Source organism: Chenopodium quinoa, unplaced genomic scaffold (assembly GCF_001683475.1).
Source record: "Chenopodium quinoa cultivar QQ74 unplaced genomic scaffold, ASM168347v1, whole genome shotgun sequence".
NCBI classification, from domain to species: domain Eukaryota; kingdom Viridiplantae; phylum Streptophyta; class Magnoliopsida; order Caryophyllales; family Amaranthaceae; genus Chenopodium; species Chenopodium quinoa.
The window spans coordinates 4,218,083-4,233,850 of NW_018743574.1; the positions used below are offsets into that span (position 1 = coordinate 4,218,083).

Here is a 15,768-nt window from a genome sequence, read left to right on the forward strand (position 1 = left end):
ACGGCATTACATGACTCCGAGATGTATCCCATTGAATTTCAAAACTTTTCGACACCCGGCCCCGAAACCTCCAAAATATCATAAAAAGTGTGGATATTAGCCTTCAATTTTGGAATTTTTTGACTTTTTTCGCTTGGAAATAAAAATAGCCGAAATTTTTACCATGGTCCCTAATATCTTCTGGTAGTCTCATTGGGTGGGTGGAAACATACAATTTGCCTTTAAACGACCAATTTACCGGTTTACAACTTTCAACGATTTCATTAACTCAAGCCCACCACGAACATTTTTGACAACAAATAATGATCATATATGGTTCCAAATGAAATAATATGACCCCGAGATGTATCCCGTAAAATTTCAAGACTTTTTGACACCGGGCCCTAAAACCTTCAAAATTTCTCAAAAAACGTGGATATTAGTATCCAATTTTGGAATTTTTTGACTTTTTCGCTTGAAAATAAAAATTTCCGAAATGCATGTTTACCATGGTCCCTAATACCATCTGGGAGTCTAATTGGGTTGGTGGAACCATCCAATTTGTCTTTAAAGGATCAATTTATTTACCGGTTTACAAATTGCACGGATTTCATTAATTCAAGACTACTACGAACATTTATGACAATAGATAATGATCTTATATGGTTCCAAACGGAATTATATGACCTCGAGATGTATCCCATAGAATTTCAAAAAACTTTTCAACACCCGGTCCCGAAACCTCAAAAATTTCTCAAAAAGTGTGGATATTAGCCTTCAATTTTGAAATTTTTTGTCTATTTTACGCCCGAAAATAAAAATTTCCGAAATGTTTACCATGATCCCTAATACCTTTCAGGAGTCCCATTGGGTGATGGGTGGAACCATACAAATTGCCTTTAAACGACCAATTTACCGGTTTACAACTTTCACCGATTTCATTAACTCAAGCCTACTACGAACATTTATGACAACAAATAATGATCATATATGGTTCCAAACGGAATTATATGATCCCGAGATGTATCCCCTAAAATTTCAAGACTTTTCAACACCGGGCCCCAAAACCTTTAAAATTTCTCAAAAGCATGGATATTAGTTTTCAATTTTGGAATTTTTTGACTTTTTTTTTGCCCAAAAATAAAAATTGCCGAAATGTTTATTATGGTTCCTAATACCGTCCAGGAGTCTAATTGGGTTGGTTTAACCATCCAATTTGCCTTTAAACAGCTAATTTATTTACCGGTTTACAAATTGTACGGATTTCATTAATTTAAGCCTACTACGAACATTTATGACAACATATAATGATCATATATGGTTCCAAACGACATTATATTACCCCGAGATGTATCCCCTAAAATATTAATACTTTTATACACCAGGCGCCAAAATCTCTAAAATTTCTTAAAAAGCATGGATATTAGCCTTCAATTTTGAATTTTTTGATTTTCTTATCGCCTGAAAATAAAAATTGCCTTAATGTTTACCATGGTTCCTAATACTCTACGGGAGTCCAATTGGGTGGGTGGAACCATCCAATTTGCCTTTAAACGACCAATTTACCGATTTATAACTTGCATCGATTTCATTAATTCAAGCCTACCACGAACATTTATAACAACAAATATTGATCATATATGGTTTCAAACGACATTAAAGACCTCGAGATGTCTCCCATAGAATTTCAAGACTTTTCGACACCGGGCCACGAAACCTCCAAAATTTCTCAAAAAGTGTAGTTATTAGTCTTCAATTTTGGAATTTTTTGACTTTTTTTGCTTGGAAATAAAAATTGCCGAAATGTTTACCATGGTCCCTAATATCGTCTGGGAGTCCAATTGGATGTGTAAAACCATTGAATTTGCTTTTAAACTGCCAAATTACCGGTTTACAAGTTGCACCAATTTACCGATTTACAACGGCCAATTTAATTAACTTGCACCGAATCCGATTTGAATCGAAATTGACTCAAACCCGTTTTAACCCTTCAAAACCCAAATTTAACCTGATTTGTTACTAACCTGACCTGAATTCAATCCGACCTGTTCCTACCATGACCCGAATTTTACCCAACCTGTTACAAACTCGACCTGAAATCAACTCTATTTGTTATTGACTTGACCCAAATTCAGCCCGACTTGTTATTTACCCGACCCGAATTTTACCATACCTATTACTTACCCAACCTAAATATTCAACCTGATCTGTTATTAACCCGACTCGAAATTAACACGACTTGTTATTGACCCGACCTAAATTCAACCCAAATTGTTTCTGACTCGATTTCAAATCACCTTAAATGCAATTTAGACTACCTTATTTTTGTTGATCAAAACATTTTGTCTTGGGAGACCAAGTCGGGCCAGGCCAACAAAAGAAAGGAGCAGCATCCTCAAATTTAAGAGTTAAATATAGTATATATATTTGTTGTATGGTCAAAGGAGATAATTATCTTCCTAAATTATAGACTATAGTTCCCTAATATATTGCCATATATTGATATATATTATAGTCAAAGGAAATAATTAGGTTGATAAAAATGATAATTATCTATTTATAGTTAGTTGAACCCGAATATGACCTGACTTGGAAATGACCCGACCTGATTGTAACCTACAAATTATTGACTTGAACATAACCTGACTTAAATCCGAGAATAACTCGACTTGGAAATCTCCCAACCTGATTAAAAGCCGCAAGTTATTGACTTAAACTGAACTTGAGAATGACCCGACCTGATTATAATCCGCAAATTATTGACTTGAACCGAACTCGACTCAAACCCGAGAATGACCCGACCTGATTCTAATCCGCTTATTATTGACTTGAACCGAATCGGACTCGAACCCGAGAATTAACCTAACTCTTTTTAATCGAATTAAACCCGACCTATTGTTCACCCGACCTTTTTATTAACCTGACCCAAATCCGATAAGAAGTTTGACCCAACGTGACACGACTGAAGCATGACCCAACCCAAACCCGACTCACATAGGTTGTGAAATTAATTTGAATTGACCCGACCCACTCTTACCCAACCCAAACTCGACCCCGACCCGTTTACCCAAATTGACAGCTCTAGTGGTTATACGAAGCATTTTAGTGTTGCACAAAGTTTTATAAGTGACTAGTCACACCATATAGTCGGGTTTACTTGAAAGATTGCTTGATCAAGAGTTACTTAAGCAATTACTCACACCAAAAAAAAAAAAAAAAAAAAAAAAAGAACTTGAGCAATTACTCAATCAGGGAATTTACTTGTGTTAGCCGGCCACACTATATATAGTGTAGCACAAAGTTTTATAAGTGACTAATCACACCATATCATTAGTTTCATGCCAGATGAGCTTGGGAAGATCCTCCAAGAGGATGCTAGAGAGGGGTATCAGCGTATCACTGCCTCGCTTAGTTCCTCCTTAATTGCTTTGTAGTTTAGTTTAAGATGTTTGTTTTTTCTGCCTTTTCGTTTCTTCTTTTTCTGTTCTGTCTTTTCTAGTCTTTTTGCTTCTGTTAGCTAGGGGTGAAAGTTCGGTATTCGGTTTGGATTATACCCCAAACCGAATCCAAACCGAATTATTTCGGTTTCTGATTCTTGGAACCGAATCCAAACCGAATTTGGATTCAATCCAATCCAATCCAAACCGAAATAATTCGGTTTTGAAAAATGGATCCAATCCAAACCGAATTTTTTTGGGCTGTTGATTTGGGCCTTAAAATTGGGCTTTTAATCGGAAGTTTGTTTTGGCCCTTTTGTAGGCCTAAATTGGTGAATTACAATGGTTGGTCTTTAAGCCAAAAATTTGCCAAATTAAGGGAAAATCATAATAAAAAAATTTGTCCAGCCACTAGAATAAAATTACAAACACGATAAAAGTCTTAAAATGGAATAACAGTCTACAATGAGTCTACATGCAGCTAAAACCATAATAACATCAACTAAAATCAATATGGTAGATTGACAGCAGCTAGAATCAACATGGCAGGCAGCAACTTCTTCATTTCTTCAACATGGCAGCTTCAAACAATCAAGCTCAACTATATCTAACAATAAAAAAAATAAACATGTTACATAATATATATAAATAAATCAAAGGAAATCAATATAATCAAACAAACAAAACATCAATGTCGCCAATTTAAACATTATAGCATATCAATGTCATCATATTAGCCAATTTCGAACAGATCGAACAACAAATTAACGAATTCAAACAGAACAGAACTATTGAATGAAAACTTGAAAAGAGAAGTGGGAAATGAGTACACATCTAAGAAGAAGAAAAGCAGGAAAAGATAAGTGAAATTAACAGAACGAAAGTGAAATTAATAAGAAGAAGAGAAGCAAAAAAGGAGAATTCTTACCCTTGAGTGACTGAGTGAGAGGAGATAGTGAGGGAACGCGAACACGAGCGGCGCCGCGGCGGTGAACTGGTGGTAATTTTAGGGAGCACAAAACCACGAACACAAGCGGCGGTGAGAAACGAGATCTGCGGGAGCACGAAGCCACGAACACAAGCGAACTGATGGTGATAGACGTTGACCGGATATGTGGTGAGCGGACTGAGGAAGGTGGTGGTCGGAGCTACTGAGGTGGTGAGGGAGAAAATGGGGAAATTTTGGAGGATTAGGGTTTGGTGAGGAATGTGCCGCAGAAGAGGGGAAAAAAAGACTGGGATAAGAGAGGAGTATTTTAGGGCTTTAGTATATATATGTAGGGTAGGAGAAATGGGCTGGGATATTTGGGCTTCATAAATTTCGGTTTGGATTTTCGGTTTTCGGTTTTTGGAAGCCCAAAACCGAATCCAAACCGAAATATTTCGGTTTTGATTTTTTGAAACCGATCCAAACCGAAAACCGAAAAAAACCGATCCGAATTGCTATTTCGGTTCGGTTTGGATCGGTTTTCGGTTTTTATCCAAATTACTTTCACCCCTACTGTTAGCTTGTTTTTTCTTATTTCTTGTATGTAATTCACTAATTCTCATTTGAATCAAAAAAAAAAAAAAAAAAAAAGTGGGGCCTAAGAAAAAAAAAACAATTTTAATTAAAAATAATACTGTGTCAACATCTTCAACAAGAAAAAAAAAATATCTTCTTCTTTCTTCCTCAAAAACCTTTTATAAAAATACGCAATCAATATTTCTCTCTCCTCCCATTTTAATGGCGGACAATAACCAACAACAACAACCACCAGTAGTCCTAATCACTGGTTGCTCAGATGGCGGCATCGGAAACGCTTTGGCACGTGCTTTTGCGGCGGAAAACTGCCACGTGGTGGCCACCAGCAGATCTCTGACAACCATGTCATTATTGGAACAAGATCCTCGTTTTACAGTCAAAGAACTGGATGTGTTGTCGGAGGATAGCATAAATCACGTGATTTCCAGTGTTTTGGATAAGTTTGGAAGGATTGATATTCTTGTTAATAATGCTGGTGTTCAATGTGTTGGTCCTCTTGCTGAGATCCCTATTTCTGCAATGCAACGAACATTTGATACCAATGTTTTTGGTATATATTATATACTTACCTTGTTAATCTATCGTATCGAGTTTTTGTGATTGTATATATTTAACTAACACGACATTCTGTTCACTTTTAGTTGTAACGTTTGGAATTTGTCATTTTTATTTGACCGCATTTGGTGATTTATAATATGTTTGACTAAACATAGTTTTCTTAGATTCCTTTCAATGATCTTTATAAAAACAAATTTTAATGTTTTTATTTTTACTATTCTATCACTAGGGATTGGATATGAAGGATTTAAATTATGTATTGGCAAGCGTGGAACTCAAAACGTTTGCAACTAAAAGGGGGCGGAGGAACCGAGGAAGTATGAAATGTAGTAAATATGTGGGTTTGATTGAGTAATACTTGTGTATGTTTTTTATGTGAACAGGTACGATGAGATTGATACAGGGGGTGGTACCAAACATGGCGTTGAGAAAAAAGGGAAAGATAGTGAATGTTGGGAGTGTTACTGTACTGTCACCTTTACCATGGGGAGGTGTTTATACAGCGTCAAAAGCTGCTATACATGCTCTTTCAGATTCTCTAAGGTTTGTGCTCATATAAAGTCATATTTGTTATTCATTTGAGCAGATTACTGAACTAATTAACTGCTATCATATGAGTGAAATTTTCTATTAGATACTCTAATGACCTACAGATTTGTTAGAAGGGACCCTTATTAGATCAGATGCGCGGATATGGATAGGCCGGTTAGAGGGTAAGCTAGAAAAGATTATAGATTTTTCTGACAAATTGTACTTGCAGGTACTGATATTCTGTCTGAAGTACAGTTGAAATCTCACTTTCTCAGACAAAATTTGGTAGAATTCAGAGTTAAAGCTTTAGAAAACAGTAATATGGACTTCATAAATGATCTAACTGTAAAACTTGTGAGGAGTCACTTATGGTCAAATCCTTAAACTTCCAGAAAATACACAGATCAGTAATGTGAACTTCATAATGTGATCTCACTGATCTGAATGTAAAAACTCTTGAGCAGTTTGGTATTCTCGGAGGTCTGTTGGCCTTCTGATGTTCGAGCCTAGTAACAAGTTTAAAAGGTTCCTATCGCGTGATTCAAATAGGATCATCAGCCTTGATCCTGTATTATGAGCCCGTTTCCCATGTTTGTAAAAATGTGACAAATTTGATGATTATAACTTGTAAATCTTGCCATTAACAGCCTAATAGAGTTTGATGTCAATAAACTTGCTAGAAAATACAAGGAGAAGAATTTGTAGAGCATTGTTTTGCTTTAGTTTTCTTTTGGGTTATGTCTGTTTGTACATATCAAATGACTGCTAGAAAACAATTGTATTATTGGCCTAGAAAAAGTTGTTCACTATTAACTTCTAGTCTTCTACTCCATTGTGCAGGTTTGAACTTGGGCTTTTAGGTATTGATGTTATCAATGTTGTACCTGGTGCTATCAAATCAAATATAGGGAAGGCCGCCATTGCTACCTATAGCCAATTTCCAGAGTGGAAGCTATACAAGCAATATGATGCAGCTATACGCGAAAGAGCTACCATTTCCCAGGGCCCTAAGTCAACACCGGCGGAAGAGTTTGCAAAGAAAACTGTCACTCAGATAATGAAGAAAAAAACGCCTGCTTGGTTCTCCTATGGCCATCAGTCCACTGTGATGAAAATTATGTACTATATGCCAATTTTTGTCCGGGATTTCATTATGCGGCTTGTAATGAAATGTTGATTTGTTTTTATAAGAATTTTGTATTACTTCTTACTCCATGTAACAGTTGATTGAAGCCTCCATTAATCATATCTATGGAAGTCTGGCCTGGTATTCTGCTCACTCAAAGTTTCTCAGCAATCTTGGTATAATCATCCTGCCTGATGGTGAAACGCCAGCAGACTCAGGTGTCATTCGCTTCACGAACATTGGGTTACCTTCGTTGCCAATCAGGACAATAACAGAGTATCAAAGGAAGTCTAGTATTCTGCTCGCCCAAAGTATTTTGCTTGATTTTTACTTTTTTTTTTTTTTTTTTTGAGGGGATGCTTGATTTTTACTTTCTAATCTCATTTGTATATACTTACACGTAGTATGTAGATTTTTGGAGCAATTAAGCTATTAGTTTAACGAGTTATAAATGAACAAATTAATTTAGGACCTCTAATTAACGAGTGAGTCAAGTTTGAACAAACGGATCCCAAATTTAGCTGAAGATCAAGATTTAAAATCAGAAAACATGGACATTAGATACAATTTTAAACTCTATATGAGAGTGGTAATGCGAGTACATAACTTTTTTTTTTTTTTTTTTTTTTTAACACAGTAAGATACAAGGGGTACCCTTCCTATCACAATAGGGGTGGGATGAGGATCAAACCCAGGTCACTCCTGGAGGAGATGGAGGAACAAAACGTCCCTCTACAAGTGATAATACGAGTACAATACATAATACGGAGTACTATTTTGCTAATGCTTTTTCCGGGCAGGGCCAGCACCATGCTGTTTTCCATCAAAGTTAAACTCTTCATTAATTTGCAACACCCTATGGGATCTGTGAAGCTTTGATCATTACGATCATTTGTACTCTCATCACCAATCACATCAGTTGCCTTGCTCAGATACTTACATATTGGGTGAAGAACAAAATTATTCAAATTTAAAACACATAATGGTTAAAAAAAAATGCCACAATTTTCTTAACTATGAGAGCAAATCCAGCACCAAATAAGTCAACTTAAGTTTTCCAAACTATGTGCTATATTTCCCTATTATCAATAAAACTACCTAACCAGAATATGCTTTTTATGCATACTAATACTTAAACACTAATTAAGGTTAGCAACTGGGAAACTATAGGGACCGAAATCCTAATCAGGCTTAATCAGTAATTACACATTACACAGCTCTACCTGCACTGAATCAACAGTCAAGAGCTACTATCCTATCACCATTATTCCTTCCTGTATTAATGTATTAATAAAAGCTCAACCTTTTTCCTACTATTATGCCCCCTTCTGAATGGGGACATTTCGAACAAGGGAATGCTTCAATAGGGAAAAAAGGAGTCCATCTAAATAAATTATCACAAACTAATTTGAGAATCCCCATCATTGAAGCTGATGGGTTTGTGTGTAATACACCATACCAGGTGGTTGAAGCGGACGAAAACTTGGAGGAGCTGGTGGTTGCTGTTGCATCAACATCATCGATTGTTGCTGTTGTGACAATTGAGCTGATTGTTGTGCCATTGGCATCATCTGCTGTTGATTCATTTGCATTTGGTTTTGAGCCATAGGCATCATCGGATGCATGACATGAGGTGGTGGTGGGCCTGGTGGAGGAAGGCCCCCATAACCATAAGAATTGATCCCTCTTGGTGTTTGAGCATATTGTTGGGAAGTTGGATTTGAAAGTAGCTGATACTGGGTCTGAGGGTTTGGGCTCATATTTTGCATGTTTTGCTGGTTCACCAACATTGATTGATACTGATTCGGGGGAGCAGCTGCCAGTGATACTGATGATGGCTGTTCCTGCGTCGACATAGAATTAAGGGCCAAACTGACAGATTGTGAGGGATAAGAGCTCGAAACTGAGTTTGGTTTAGCAAGGCCAGCTTTCTTCTTAGCTTCTTCAGCTGCAAATGTTGACAGGACAGAAGTCATGATCAACTGAGATGAGCTAGAAGCAGTGAGTTTGTCAGCAACCTCAGCTGCAATGTCTGCAGCAGTCTTCTTGGATTTTCCCGCATTGGCAATTGGAGTCGCAACATAATTTTCATCATTGAGCCGCTTTCGCATGTTGTTAGCCTCCTCGGCTTGTGCTTGTGCAACCTGAACATGAAGATAAACCAATTATTATTAATGAATTTACTTTCCAGAATCAAAACTATCAAATCTCTCCACCAACAAAGCTGCAAGTCTGCAAGTAATAGTTAGTATTGGCGTGATAGGTAAGGCTACCAACTTTTCGTTTATATCTAATATAGAGCATAAGAAAAAAAAAAGATAAAAAAAAAAAAAAGTCGAATTATACTGAAATAAGAGAACACAAGGGGCTTCCAATTTTTCAAACATCAGCTGCAAGACATCGATTGAGGGCCATAGAAGCAGAAGAGTAAGGCTCTGTTCTAACTAATAAGTTATAACATTAATTTCAGCAAATAGGATAAGATATGCATAATACTTCAAAGAGTTCACACCAAGAGGATCTGGGATGAAATATACAGAAATACAGAATACCCAATCAAGTTCTCACCAAAAGGATTATTGTTGATAAATACACGATAAGCCTAAATTCTGTAAAAGCAGAGGCGCTATTTGCATACAAGTATTACTATTACTGTTACTATTATTATTGTATCAATCAATAAATCAGAATTAAAATCAAAGTGTACCCTTTCCACCATTACTATTTGCACAACCATGTAAAAGAAAACCTTACTGAAGCAAACACAATCATCATAACTATGAGAATTAGTGACAAGAGCACTAGCAAGTACCTGCATTTGTGTACGAACATTCTCCAATTCAGATTCCTGTCAATGTCAGACACAGTGATCGTGTGTTAGACCAGCTAATAAAAGACCAGAGCTAAGAACATGGTATCCATTTCTTTCTGATTTTTAAATTTACTCCTCTTTTCAATTAAAAAATAAATAAATAATCAACATTTCTTCTGCCTACTGTTAAAAAAAAAAAAAAAAAAAAAAAAAACCATGATTAAAAAGCCTTAATTCATACCTGCTCTTGTAGCGCTTCTTTTAGCTGAGTAACAAGCACTGCTCTATTTGCTTCAATAGACTTCAGTTTCTCAACACACTCTTTCAAAATAGCCTCTTCCTCCTCCAATTCTTTAGCCAAAGTTTTTCGCTGAGGATCCTTGGCTGAAATGTAAATTGTCACGCTAAGCTTTCCTTATAACAAGAAATGCATCACATTCCACTAATAAAACAAATTTGTTCTATATTAGACACCAATCAGCATTTATTTTCATAATGGATACATCAAATTAATTACAATCCCGGCAAATCTACACTTTACCTTGAGCACAAGCTTTTTCAACATCATGATCCATTTTCCTCACACGGTTAACTGCAGACTTGCATCTACTCATCTCCGATTCTTCTGTGAGATGTTCATTAAGAACTGAATGGAAAGCTGTCACAATTTTCTCTGCGGGGCCCCCAATAGATAATTTCTGTATCAATAATTGTGAGTTGCATGGTGATTAAAACTTGTGTTATAACAAGAGAATAAAACAAAGTATGGACCATCATCTGGGATGCCAATGGCCTCAGCACATAACAATAAGGAAATCGAAGTAAAAATAGATTATTACAAACATGAAAGCAAAAGGACAGCAGGATCTCACCGTCCTTATGGAACGTGAATCCCTTCGTACAATCTTGACTGTCCGTGATCGCTTCTTACTGAACTCAAGAGGAGGAAGTGCCTCATCTTTAAGCATTATATCTATCAGATTTTGTGCCTTGTTCCCAAAAACTTTTCTTTCATCCCAAATTGTAACCTGCAAAGCAAAAATTAGAGCTTGGAACTACACATGTTCTAACTCAAATTAAAAATTCTATCTAGCTTATTTAATTTAGTAGTATAATGATTGAAAGTAAACTTAAGATGTTCAGATTTCAGAACGAGAAGATAATTTATTCCATACAAAAGCAATTTATCATAATTGTAGAGGCAAGAATGTATAAGGCATACCAATCTGGAGACGACCTTCTTTCCTTGATCATCACCTTTGTTATGGACATCCTTGAGAGCCTGAGGAAGTACCTTCCAGAACTCAATAACAAACTCATTACCTTTACGTTTGCTGTTCTGTAGTATGTCATTGGCAAGATATAGAAGGGGAACTTTCAGAATCATCTCAGAACTATGGAACTGTTGGTTCCATGTTGCTACAACCACTTCAGCTTTGCTTCGATGAAATATACACCAGTGCGACAATGCTATTTAGGAATTAAGGTGACAAGTATTCTAAACGACTTGCACAAACAATAGATGAGCTATTAATCTAACCAACAGTCTTTTAGCACCATTATGGAGATGACAAAAACTTCCAAGACATAGCAAGATCCAAGCAAGAAAAACATACAATCATACATAAGGTGTAACAAACACAACTAACAGATTTGAAAGAAACCGGAAATTTATGCACTTCAACAGTAGTTGGCATATCTTATATTAAAAAAATAGAAAACTGTTAACCACAACTCTCCATAACCTCAATCCTCAAAATCTATTTATTCTCTCCTAATAAAAGTAACAAAACTCTTTGTACCAAAAAGAAAATAAATAAACTTCTCATACACCCAATATAGCCCATGTTTACACCAAAAATGGGCTACCACCAATAACTTCACCTTTTGCTACCAAGATTGGCTTACTGGACTACCACAGGTTCTAATTAAGCCAAAGAAAGAAATCATACACCGTAAAGGATATTCCTCATATGTACAGTATGGTCTCATTTTATGCAGATTATTCATTAAGGCAGTGTCCAACAAAGTGCATTCTTGTTGCAAAACGGTATTGGAAGAGCTTAACATAGTAAGTGCTTGCACCAGAAGAAAAGGACCACTAAGGGGAACACTAAAATATTACACTAGAAATCATTAATCTGGGCAACCTTGCCGATTAAGCAACCACACTTACATTTGTTTTCTAACATGAGGACTCAGCCCTCAATGGCATGGTATAAAAATTATATATGTCAGATAGTAAGAGAGGAGATTACAGTATTAAACAGTCATATGAAAGCAACACTTCAGCTGCCAATCATCATAAATTGCTACAAATGTCCCAAAATCAACCACATCTTAAATCAAACGATCTCCTTGTAGCTTATCAACTTGCTTGAAGATCTTCTAGATGGAAAATTCAAGTGAAAATTTGAATACAAAACCCCTTAACAGTTTCCATGGTCTTCCTTTACAGTTTACACCACCACAATCCTTTTCTAGAATGCTAATTGTTGGCACAAAAATGTATATCTGGATTTCTCTCATCAGCTTGAATGTCTTAATCCCATAAGTGGGGTCGACTACATGAACCAACATGAGGACTTCACAGTAAGTCACCCGTCAAGTACTACTCTCAATTATTGTGGCTCATGTCAAGCGATGTGACAAGGTTTTAAGTGTCACGGGCCTAACGTAACTACTCCATACATATAAATTCATAAAATCCAAGATCCACATCACCAAATATCTAGATAGAACCAAATCATTCGGTGAAGTAAAAAAAAAAAAAAAAAAAAAAAAACTAACGCATAAAAGGCATGAAAAGATGCTCTAACTTTGAATGGCATTGAAGTCCACCCACAGTTGATAAATATCTGCAAACCTTTGATTTCCTTTCAAACTACACAGCCTAAACGTGGAATCAAGTTTATCTACATACTCATTGCCTATAGTAATCAATAAAAACAACTCAACATCCGCAAACCGTTGACTTCCTTTCAAACTACACAGCCTAAACATAGAATCAAGTTTATCTACATACTCATAGCCTATAGTAATAAATAAAAATACCTCAACAATCGCAAACTGTTGATTTCCTTTCAAACTACACAGCCTAAACGTGGAATTAAGTTTATCTACATACTCATAGCCTATAGTAATCAATAAAAACACCTCAACATCCGCAAACCGTTGACTTCCTTTCAAACTACACAGCCTAAACATAGAATCAAGTTTATCTACATACTCATAGCCTATAGTAATAAATAAAAACACCTCAAAATCCGCAAACCGTTGATTTCCTTTCAAAACTACACAACCTAAACGTAGAATCAAGTTTCATCTACATACGCATTGCCTATAGTAATCAATAAAAACACCTCAGCTACATACGACCATACATCATCGTTTCACAACATAAAACTATCCACATATAGGTCGGGATTATCAAAAAAATCCATTGCCTGCAATGATCACAATCGAATATAGAATAATAACACCTCCACTACACGTGCCATACGTTTTCATTCCACAACACTAAATATTTGTCTTGTAGACTAGAAACACAAGTGACGATGTAAAATTAAAACATCATCATTTACTACTGGATTGGCCATAAGTAGTACCACTACAAACATATCGCCATTACCACCATTTATAAATTTATAACCGCCTACCAAACGAGCTGTAAATAGATTATACAAATCAAATAAAAAAAATTCTGAACAAAGGTATATCAAGTAACAAACAAATGAATTCATATCATTAAATTAAACATTTAAAACTTCAAAATTTAAATAAAAAAATGGCATTAATTCCAGCAAAAAAATAGAGAAAATGAAGGATACTTTCTATACATTGTTGAGTGCTATTGAGCTTGGATAGCTTATCAGCTAATATCTGTTCACTGAAAACACTATTCATCCCAGCAAACCTGAGCTCTCAGCTGTACAAAAATGAATAGTTTTTACCGCAAATGAAGAGCTTTTCGGGTGAAAGTTCTTCGATTTATTCGCTTACAAACTTTCTTTCTCTCTCCTCCTGGTTCAATTGAATTCATGAACCAGAAAACCTAATAAACCCTCGGAATTGAAGCAAAACATGGAATTCCAACATCAATTATTTTTCGATTTTTTCAAAATTTCAACAATGGTATACAAAACTATTTCAATACACAAATCAGCACATTCGATTTATACAAAAAAAAAATGAAATTAAAAATGAAATTTGGACAACAAAGAAAAGAACAGCAAAATTACAGAGGAAAATTTGAGAAATGAATTAAAACCCTTACGATTTCGAGCAAAGACGATTCCAATGAAAGCGAAAACAATGCAAAAGGCGAAGAAATCGATTGACTGAAATCAGTATTAATTCAGTTCAACGATGATTGAAAAAAAAAATCAAGAAAATTTTCAGAGATTCAAGGAAGAAGAAGAGGAGGAAGAAATTGAAAGGGAAAGGTAGAGTTGAGGAGAAGAATGAATTTGAGAGTGAGAAATGAATCGAAGAATTGAGATTTCGAATGTTTTTTAGAGCCGCAAAAATGACAAGAGTTGAGAGTGTTGTTGCAGAGGAGAGAGAAAGAAGAGAAAAGAGGGGAATTTTAGATTTTAAAAACAAAGACTTGAGGATGTCTGTGAATGACTATGGGAAACTGAGAAAACTCCTGTTCTTGCTACTACTTTCAGGGCATTTTTGTGTCAAGGTTTTCAACTGGAGTTTGGATCTTCTCATTCATCATAATTTGTCCCCCTCTTGTGCTTGTCATAAGGGTTTTTATGATATTACGATTTTGCATTTGTGAGATTCACCAAAAACACCGATCTTGAGTTATGCGGGATTTTTGAATTTACACTGTGTTAGTTAAATCTGTTGTCTCGTAAAATTATTGAGATTATGGTTTTTGAGCCAAAATAGGGGGATTTACTGATATAAATTACGACTTGACACCTACTAGTGAATAAGCTGCTTTCTGACAACTAAACCACCGTATCTATCAACTAAAGCATATGAAAAAAAAACTTTAAAAGCTTTTATTGCAACGAACTTTTTAAGTTTGACTGTTTGGAATATTTAATTAAATCAAACAAAATTTTGATATTAGCATTTTATATCATCAACAAACAATTGAAATGAGATTACAATTTAAGTGACATGATTTTGACAATATGAATAGTGGAACTACCTTAAATGAAACTTTGTCCGTTTCATTAGTCCCATGTGTCCCATATAAGTCAAGTTCGAAAATTTTAAAACTAAATGCTTGGATTGATAATACGAAAATAAATGCCCATATCACTTGAATCTTTTTTTAAAAATAATAGTCAAATTATTAGTCCCATACAAAAGATTAATTGATGATGAAGCCAAAAAAACTACTCTTACTCAGTAGCACTCATATGAGCCCGTCAGTAGTTTTCCTACTCCTACAGGTTTATGATTAATTGAACTTCACAAGAAACTCCCGATAATCATAAATTTGAATAACTATATATTAGATTAATCTACTTTACATCTGATTTTCAGAGCTCTTATTAGAGAATTAACTGGTTAGGGAGGTTTAAAGGCTCCAATCTACCACCCATAGTGCCATATATACATCAAATTCAACAACAGCAGGAAAGGATGCCATTCAAGCAGATACGGGGATTACAAGTTTATCACTCCCGCAAAAGACCACATCAACCAGCAAACAAAAAACAATTCACCTTTGTCGTAAACTTTAGAAACCAGTAAGTAAACTTCCCAAGTTGATCTGACTGTAAGATCAAACAGGAAATGCATGTTGTTGGACAGATAGATTCTGACATACTAC

At 35.6% G+C, this 15,768-nt stretch overlaps 2 protein-coding genes across 3 annotated transcripts; one reads left to right on the forward strand and one right to left on the reverse strand.

Moving 5' to 3' along the window:
• Window positions 1-5,012: 5,012 nt before the first annotated feature.
• LOC110682171 (NADPH-dependent 1-acyldihydroxyacetone phosphate reductase-like) lies at window positions 5,013-7,309 on the forward strand. The gene is made up of 3 exons (XM_021858434.1): window positions 5,013-5,491; window positions 5,883-6,042; window positions 6,871-7,309. Exons 1-3 carry the CDS (start codon window positions 5,143-5,145, stop codon window positions 7,205-7,207), a joined length of 846 nt encoding a protein of 281 aa, XP_021714126.1. The 5' UTR covers window positions 5,013-5,142; the 3' UTR covers window positions 7,208-7,309.
• Window positions 7,310-7,487: 178 nt separating this feature from the next.
• Window positions 7,488-14,680, reverse strand: LOC110682170 (regulation of nuclear pre-mRNA domain-containing protein 1A-like). 2 transcript variants are annotated; one of them, XM_021858433.1, is made up of 8 exons: window positions 14,245-14,680; window positions 13,799-14,022; window positions 11,191-11,438; window positions 10,841-10,996; window positions 10,510-10,666; window positions 10,210-10,352; window positions 9,969-10,004; window positions 7,488-9,300 (listed from the first exon to the last, which is right to left on the reverse strand). In XM_021858433.1, exons 2-8 carry the CDS (start codon window positions 13,872-13,874, stop codon window positions 8,578-8,580), a joined length of 1,539 nt encoding a protein of 512 aa, XP_021714125.1. In that variant the 5' UTR covers window positions 13,875-14,022; window positions 14,245-14,680; the 3' UTR covers window positions 7,488-8,577. The 2 variants fall into 2 exon arrangements, with proteins under 2 accessions (XP_021714125.1, XP_021714124.1); XM_021858432.1 differs by having other exon boundaries at window positions 13,799-14,680.
• Window positions 14,681-15,768: the final 1,088 nt, after the last annotated feature.

Excerpts from the sequence above, each read along its gene's own strand:
- LOC110682171 (XM_021858434.1), top strand. The coding sequence starts at position 5,143 with ATGGCGGACAATAACCAACAACAACAACCACCAGTAGTCCTAATCACT. Across the intron at positions 5,492-5,882 it reads ATTTGATACCAATGTTTTTG|GTACGATGAGATTGATACAG; the intron begins GTATATATTATA and ends TTATGTGAACAG. Across the intron at positions 6,043-6,870 it reads GCTCTTTCAGATTCTCTAAG|GTTTGAACTTGGGCTTTTAG; the intron begins GTTTGTGCTCAT and ends TCCATTGTGCAG.
- LOC110682170 (XM_021858433.1), bottom strand. The coding sequence starts at position 13,874 with ATGAATAGTGTTTTCAGTGAACAGATATTAGCTGATAAGCTATCCAAG. Across the intron at positions 11,439-13,798 it reads CACTCAACAATGTATAGAAA|CATTGTCGCACTGGTGTATA; the intron begins GTATCCTTCATT and ends ATTCCTAAATAG. Across the intron at positions 10,997-11,190 it reads AGAAGGTCGTCTCCAGATTG|GTTACAATTTGGGATGAAAG; the intron begins GTATGCCTTATA and ends TTTGCTTTGCAG.